At 47.2% G+C, this 8,489-nt stretch overlaps 1 protein-coding gene across 1 annotated transcript; it reads right to left on the bottom strand.

The window, feature by feature from the left end:
- Positions 1–3,617: 3,617 nt before the first annotated feature.
- Positions 3,618–6,606, bottom strand: LOC119320476. Its single transcript, XM_037594552.1, has 3 exons — positions 5,439–6,606; positions 5,169–5,287; positions 3,618–3,866 (listed from the first exon to the last, which is right to left on the bottom strand). The coding sequence occupies exons 1-2, from the start codon at positions 6,556–6,558 to the stop codon at positions 5,199–5,201; spliced, it is 1,209 nt and encodes a 402-aa protein (XP_037450449.1). The 5' UTR covers positions 6,559–6,606; the 3' UTR covers positions 3,618–3,866; positions 5,169–5,198.
- Positions 6,607–8,489: the final 1,883 nt, after the last annotated feature.

Here is an 8,489-nt window from a genome sequence, read left to right as displayed (position 1 = left end):
GGACGTGATGCCTATATATGTGATCATTGCCATGAATAACATCATAACTATGCGCTTTTCTATCAATTGGACAACAGTAATTTGTCTACCCATTGTATGGTACTGTTTCGAGAGAGAAGCCTCTAGTGAAAACTATGGCCCCCAGGTCTATCTTAATCATATTGCTAAAACCAAAAATACCTTGCTGTAATTTTACTCTTTTTATTTACTTTTCAATTTATATATCTACCACTACCAGATTTAATCCTTGCAAGCAACGAGTTCAAGGGGATTGACAACCCTCTTGGCGGTGTTGGGTGCAACTATTTACTCTTATGTGTGCAGGTGATGCTCATTAGAATTTGCGTGGTTCTCCTATTGGTTCGATAATCTTGGTTCTCACTGAGAGAAATACTTATTAGCTACTATATTGCTTCATCCTTCCTCTTTGGGGAAAATCCTACCGCTGCTCAGTAGCAGTCTCGTCCTCGTCATCGGAAACCTCGGGCGAGCTGGCCGGCAAGCCAACCTTGATCCGCCTGGCACAGCGGCTCTGCCAGCTGGCGGCCAGGGCGACCACGGCGTGCTTCATCTCCGTGGAAAGGCTCTCCCACATAGCTTCGCTGCCTGCAGTCATGGCAGATGCAGTGTAAGGGAGAAGGATAGGGAGGGGCTTGTGGTATGGAGTTAACCGGGTGTGGCCGCCTTTATATAGAGATTCCGATGAGACCAGGCGTCCGGGTGCATCAATGCACGGCGCCGGAGTGGGTTTCTCAGCCGCCGAGCATGCTTAATGGCGGCATACGAACGAACAACGGCATTAAACGGGCGTGGTAGATATATGTCCCGTCTCGTCCAGCCACACGTCTCTAGTATTAAACATGCACGGACACCGAAGACGTGTCACGGGCGGCGCCCTCGGCTGGCCCGCTGCTTCAATGGCGGAGGCAGTGAGAGGTCGTGTCTGCCCTGAGTCGTCTTCAATGTTGAGCGGCGCGCTCTACAGCGGCATGAATGCAGGCAGCTGGCACCGGGCGGGAACGCGCGGGCAAGGGAAGAGGGATTTTGGTGGGCCAGGGGGTCAGAAGAGGGCGTAGGATCGGTACTTACTCCCGCAAATCCCCCCTCCCCAACATTTGTCTCTGGTTTGTGGGAGAAATTACGTCTGGACTGCCCTGCGGACCGATACAGACCCGCGTTGGATTGCTTCCACTATCCAGACAACGCGGTCCGCACGCATGTGAGAGGTTTGCGGGTCGGCATTGGAGAGGCCCTAAGAGGGATGTGTCATGTGCATGTGTACCCTGAAAAAAGGCATTGGTTGTTTGTGTGCGTGTGTGTGCGCGCGCACACGTGTGTCAAAGCGAAGCATTAAACCATTAAGGGCGAAAGAAGAGGTGACCGGTGTGTTATGCCATGTGGCGCCCACCGGTTGGATGGGGTGAGAACCTTTTTTGAAGATAAGATGGAGATGAGATTTTCTATTAGAAAGGTTTTTCTTTGTTTCTTAGATGGAAGTGACAGGTGGACTATGCCACGTGGCATTCGCTGGTTGGATGAGCGGAGGAAGTTTTTTGAGATGGAGGAGACTTTTTTAGAAAGGTTTTTCATGAGGTGAGGAAAGTATTTATTTTAAGATGAACGTGACGATTTTTTTCTTTTTTCTCCGAGATAGAGGTGACGGATACGAGCACACAGCTTCATCCTAGGCAGCCCACAATGATGCGCCCCAACTACTAGTATATATACATGTTTACAATCAATACTGCTTTGCATGTATAATGTGTGCCACTTGAGAGCTCCTCTATTCCACGTTGAAATTGTAGAATTGTTGTTATGACGCTCACATGGGCTGGCGCACGAAGCTCTTGCTCGCTCAGCTCGGCTCCCTGCTCCACTCACTTGTTTAGATCTTTTTCGCTCGCTCCGCTGCTAGTTTGGAAAAAAATCAGCTAACGGTTTTCATTTGAGAACAAATCATTGAATAAAAAGATGTTCATGGATTTTAATATTTTTGCTGATTAAAAACAATATATTTCTTTAAAATGTTCATGAATTTCAAAAAAATATCCATGGATTTTGAAAACATTTGAGAATTTTTAAAAATCTCAAACTAAAAACATGTTCATTAACTTTAAAATTGATTGTGAACTTTAAAATATATGTTAAAAATGTTTATGAATTTGGAAAAATGTTCATAAATTTTAAAAAATATTTAAAGTTTTTAAAAAATATTTAAAGTTTTTAAAATTTCACAAATTTTAATCAACATTCATGAATTCAAAATGATTAAAAATAAAAGTAAAAATGGAAGGAAAAAAACCCCAAACACTTAACTAACGATGCACACTTACAGATGGACCCGATAGTGTCCCCATAGGCACCGACACATCAAGAAGCTCCAAATCAATGGAGCTTAGTATGTATTAATAAATGTAATAAATCTTGAGTTTGTTTTCTTTTTGATTAGTTAAAGATAATTTGTCTCCGACTGTTCTTGCGGTATTCGTTTGGTGTTTTGTCTTCAGTGGATTTACTTGGATCTGGTCTATATTCATCTGCATTCATGTATCTACAGGTTGGATTCTTTCGATCTACGCTTCTCTTAATCGACGATGGTTGATATGCTGGTGCGGTGGTCCTTTGGGGTCTTAACCTGACGACTTCCTGTTGCCTAGTACAACAAGGTTTGTCCTGCTCTGATGAGGGACAGGCGCTGACGATGGTGTGTCTTCGAGTCGCTCCAGTGCTTGAGCATGTGAACCGTTTGATCTTTGCCAAGTTCCCATCATGAGAATTATGCCATTTAGGGCCTGTTCTGATCTCCTCCAACTTCACAAAACTTCTTAAAAACCAGCTTCTCACGCTAGCTTCTACTCTACCTGGCGATCACGATAGTTCGGCTCGATGGATAGCTTCTTTCGAGCGCTCCATTGGCTGGCAGTCCAGCTAACCAAAATCTGGCCTGTTCGGAGGCATTCGGGCCGACTTGAACAGCCCATTTCGAGGGAGAGAGGAGAGCGAACAGTTTTCTTTACGTACCGATTCGTTTTCCTTACGAGCGTCTTTTCTTTAGCGGTGGCAGTTCTGCCGTAATATCATCGAACTTCATCTTTTCGTTTTTGTGGAGCTGGGCCGACCTCGCTTCAGATTTTAACACTGCGATCGATCACAGCTTCCCGAAGCCAGCTTCTCGGGGCTAAATCGTTCGGCTCGGCTTCGCTCCAGAATTTTGAGAAGCTAGGAGCGGGAGGAGATCAAAACAGGCCCTTACTCTATCTCGTGATGTGTGTGTCAGGTATTTCTGTCATGTTTAATCTTGTCCAAGTTTCGGGAACAATGATGATGAATTATCAGACCACTCTTAGTCTGAAAACCGAGTACATTCAGTACAGAAACAGAGTATGTCTAGTCTGAAAGAAGAGTATATTCAGTCTAGAAACACAGTACATCCAGATTGAACTTTGCAATGAGCTTGAGCTGCTCCGGTGCGCCCTGACAGCAGCGGTCCTGGGCATCGAACTGGAACCCCATGACAAGCTTTCTATATCAATCCAGGCAGGTATCACAGGCAACGCCCTTGCTTACTACTCCATATTCCCTGCAGGATCTACACTTACTTGCACACGCATTCGCAGTTCAACCAAACCTTACATGGTACATATGAGAAATCTGATTAGCACCGCGTATATAAGAACACAACATGTTTGTGTTACATACATCTATACTACTCTCACAGGTACATCAAAATATGTGTAACACCCATATTATATATACTAACACAACGGGGATGCATGGTGAGAACATCCACAACTGAGTTTTCATAACTACAAAGTGGTTATCAGTCAAACCCTCTAGCAGCACACTCCAAGCCTCATACCGCTGACCTGAAAAAGAGGCAGCGAGTGGTAAGGTGAAAGGGCACACTGGCCATATATATTTTTTAATTTTTCTCTGCTCCAAATTTATTTCCACTCATAACTACATGTGTGAAAAATCATCCCTGCAGTTTTGGAGTGGTGGCGATTCTCTATGAATAAAGGCTTATTTCTGAGATACATCTACATAAAGCTTTCATACTACAAAAATTATATAAAACCATGGTTTTCAGTCTCCAACACCAACAAACTGACAGCAAGCAATTCAAAGAAGGAGGTAAACCAAATATATGCTACACGCATATGCTTTCAGCCAAAGTGCCAAACACAGATAACAGGGGGAACCAAAATACTTTATACATCGAATGGCTTGGTGCATATATACGATTAGAAGGGGAGTGTGGTCACAATAGTAGCAACTTCAATCAGCTCGAAGCCGTGCTAACCAAACTATAGCAACAACAAAACAAAAAGAGAGAGGGAGACAAAACACTCGCCCATTATAATGTAATATAATCAACGCAAACATAGGCCACCAGAAGCTAAGATAAAGGAGGATATAGCATCCAAGGGCACAACCAAAATCTGATTCTCCACTGAAGATTAGGCGCTGTTCATCCACAGATTTTCACCAATGCATGGCCCATGGGGCAAGAAAGGCTTACTGATCTAGCTGTTCGAGTTTTAGTGTATTTGAAGCCATGTTGCCTATATAGCTTATTAGGCATTCCTATACTCGAGATTTGTTAGCTAGATGAGGCTATAAAAAATTTACCATCACCAAACCAATTTCAGGGGAATAAGGAATAATAATGCTAGTAGGCAGTAGTACTATTTAATAATGCAGAATTGCCTTTGTTGTACTTCAAATGGTACAGTTTGCAAGCAGATATGGCAACTGACATTTTTTTAGATCTTCAGTCAAGCGGCATTTATAGCCATTAGGCATTTCTTTCATGAAGATTTGTTAATCCAGATGTACTTATACTATATTAAAAACCTAAAGAAAAATGTGAATCTATGAGAGAAAAATGATAAGGAATGCAAACATATACGATCCTTTTGGTCCATCGAAATTTTTTATGCCAAAAGAAATTTCAGTACAAAGGATATTATTTGGTCCATTCAGAAATCTGTATGAAGGGAACATGAATATACTCATTATACCAGGAGATTTCACTCATGTAACCAGATCACGCTCGCTCAAATCCTAATTATCACTCAAACCGATCGCAACTGGACAATCTACCAGCTTGTTTTCATAAAAGAACAGTTCAGATACCTCAACTTGCATGCAGAATATAAGCTTACCTTCTCAAGCAATACATCACAACAGCATATCTAAGAGAGTAACTGTCTTATGTATTGTCTACATCGCGTCCACCACGAATGCCTGAGAACTTCTGCTTGCCTTTTTCCACCACTAGTGCCTGTTATACAAACATAAGAAATCAAACGACCAATGACATTGCAAAGAAAAGGTCAAATAAATATGAGGCATCAACAGCATTTAATCAGCCAATTATGAAAAAATAACGCGGCTTTGTTCTACTCACAATGTAAAAGGCATGCTACTAGTACCTGGAGTATAGACAGTTTCGAATGAATGATAGTGAGATCCGATGGTGGCCTTGGAGATCCTCTTGAACTGCAATGACTCAAGATGGACCATGAAGACACCAACAACTGTCCAGAGGAACACCACATTGTTATCCTCCGCATACCCTATCATGTGCGGGGGATCTTTCTTTGAATGTAGTCGAAGTAACTTGTCCAGTTTGATAATTCTTCCCGGCTCCCATATTTCGGCACGATCGCAATCGGTCACCGTACTCCATAGTTGGGCGGTAAAGCCTGACAAGAAAAGGAAACCCATCCGACCACCCTCTCCTCGGGTGACCGTGAACGCGGGACTGCCCGGGGTATACATGTCCCCTGGCAGCAATTCCATGGCTAGGCTCTGCCTATCCAAATCAAACTTGAGGATACTTCTTGAACCTGAACCTGGGGCGGCAACCGACCAGTGAAGGCAATCCCCGGCCAGCACTGCAGGCTTGCCTGTAAAAAAGAAAGTCTCGGATGAAATCGGCGCCAAGATGAAATCGCCCCATGCGCCGGTCTCCGACGAGTAGACGCAGGCGAGCACTCTTCTGGGTTGCTTGGGGTCGCTGCCTACCAGGACGACCTGGAAGTGGTCGCCGACGTCTCCTGCAGCGGCAGCGCGAAGCACCGCCCCGCTGTCCACCACCAGGTCCAGGCGGAACTCTGCGGGGACGGGCAGGCGGTGCTGGTCGCCGGCGACGGGGTCCCAGACGAGGACCTGGAGAGAGACCGGGAAGAAGAAGAGCGCGAGGCCGTGGCGGCATCCGAGGGTCGTGTAGCTGCCGTCGAGCTCCAGGGAGAAGAGGCCGCGGGGGAGGCGGTCGGGGGCGCCCAGCGCCGGCTGGAAGATGTTCCTGTGGTGGTCGTCGAAGAAGCCGAGGAGGGGAGGGCCGCGGTGGTGGTGGACGCGGAAGCGGCGGCGGAAGGCGGGGTCGGAGACGAGGCTGTGCCAGCGCCTGCAGACGAGGGAGGCGCGCGGGAGGGAGGACGGCTGCGAGGGGAGGCGGAGGAGGATCTCGGAGAGCAGGTCATCGTCCTCCAGCGCCGGCCGCGGCGGGCGGGGGAGGCGGCGGCGGAAGCGGAAGCTGGCCGTTGACATTTCTCCTGGTGCGGCGTGTGAGGTCAGTGACTAGACCAACGCCAAAGGCCCGATAGGATTGATTGAAGCCCGCAGTGCGTGCTCTGCACTCTGCAGCCTTCCACTTTTCTCAAAGGCGGAATCCACTCAAAAAAATAAAAGAAACTCAAAGGCGGGAAAAGCATCTAAAGGGAATAATCAAATGCGGGAAAAGGAGCTGTCATGCCAAAAATAAAATAAAAATTGAGCCAAAGCTGTCATGCCAATTGTCTAAGCTAAGGGCGTGTTTGGTTGCCTGCATATGGTCCAGCCTGGCCCACGCGGGAAGAACTTGCCCCGTTTGGTTGCCTGCGTTTACTATGCGGCCCGCATCGCATGGAACTTAAAGCAGTTCCAGGCTAGGCCCAGGGGAAACGCCTGAATCGGCAGTAGCTGGCGAGCCTGGCTCGGGCGAGGTAGGGGAGGGCGACGCGCTTCTCTCCTCGTGCGACCAGGGAGATGGCGCGAGCTCGCCTGCGTCGCCGAAAAATCGGCGGGAGGATTTCGGCTCACCTCCCGCCGAGTCCACCCCTATTTAGCCCCCTCCCTCACCGCCCCAACTCCCACCACCATTCTCCCTCCGTTCGAGCTTTCCCGCCGACGCGCATCGGCACCGATGAGCAGGTAAGCGACGCATCTTCATCGGCCGGCGGTCCACGACGTCGGCGCTCCTTCACCGGTCGGCGTTGATCTTCTACGACCGTCCCCTCTCGTCCTCGAGCTGCAGCCATGGCCTCTGTGAGTTCAATCCCCCTTTCTCTCTGTTCCTTCTAGCTAGATCTGAGTTGCAGCTAGGGTTTGATCTAGATGCATGGTTGATTAGTGGTCTGATCTGTGAGCTCATATGGTTCATTGCTATGCTGCGGTTGCAATTTGTGGTAGGGCTAGATGTTCAAGCATGTGGTAGGCTAGATTAGTAAAAGAGTTTGAAGTTGAACCTTGTGCTTGTGTTGATTCGTGCTTAGATCTGTGATTTGTAGCTATGGGTGGTCTATTTGTAGCATGTTGTTTTGTAGATGTATGTTCGTGCTCATAGATTGTCCAGTATGCTTAGTATGATAGCGATGAACCCTATGTGCTTAGTATGATAATGATGAAGCATGCGCTTGCTATGATAGTGATGAACCATGTACATGTATGCTCCTGCTTTCATGGATTGTCCGGTATGTTGTGTGCTATGCTTATTGTCAATGCGTGCTACGATTGTAGGACATGACCACGCAGACGCAAGATCTTAGTCAGGCCCTTGTCCTGTCTGACAGCCAATTAGCTCCATCGTTTGTCGAGGACTCGCAGCCTATGTCCGAGATGGCACCTGATTCAGAGGTATTCGCGTTTGATTCCCTTTATGTGCCAGTAGTGCTCGTTGAGCCAACTCCTGCTGCTGCTGCTGCCGCTGCACTCAAGGTAGCAACAGCAAAGGAAAAGAAGGATGGTAGGTCGAACAACATGAAATGGCAGCCGTTCATGTCCACGTTCGTGATGAACAAGATGTGTGAGCTCATCTCTAGTGGAGTTAGGACTGACAAGGGCTTCAAGGAGGTGCACTTGAACACCGTTGCGAAGCAGGTATTCGAGTTTTGTGGGAAGGAGGTGTCTGCCACCCAGGTGTACAACCACCCGAGGAAGTGAAGAGGTTGATGGATCCAAGTGTCCAAGCTGAGAGACCTTAGCGGCGCCTCATGGGAAGAGAACACTTGCTTCATAGTTCTGGAGGCAGAGCACTACGCCGGCCATGTCGCGGTTAGCTCATAGCCCTCTTCCTTTTCATACTGTCCACCATTGCCTACTCCTAATCGCAACTAACAACACTTGTATTTTATTCTTAGGACCACCCAAGGGACGCTGAGTTCCTCAACACACATGTACAAAACTATAGCTAGATGCAGCACATCTTCTCCTTCGGGCTGGCA

Source organism: Triticum dicoccoides, chromosome 6B, assembly GCF_002162155.2.
Source record: "Triticum dicoccoides isolate Atlit2015 ecotype Zavitan chromosome 6B, WEW_v2.0, whole genome shotgun sequence".
In the NCBI taxonomy this organism is placed as follows: Eukaryota; Viridiplantae; Streptophyta; class Magnoliopsida; order Poales; family Poaceae; genus Triticum; species Triticum dicoccoides.
Note: the sequence above shows the minus strand (reverse complement) of the source record. Positions and strands in the feature narration are given on the sequence as shown.

Coding starts and splice junctions, on each gene's coding strand:
- LOC119320476 (XM_037594552.1), bottom strand. CDS start 6,558: ATGTCAACGGCCAGCTTCCGCTTCCGCCGCCGCCTCCCCCGCCCGCCG. Junction 5,288..5,438: donor CGAAACTGTCTATACTCCAG/GTACTAGTAGCA, acceptor TTTGTATAACAG/GCACTAGTGGTGGAAAAAGG.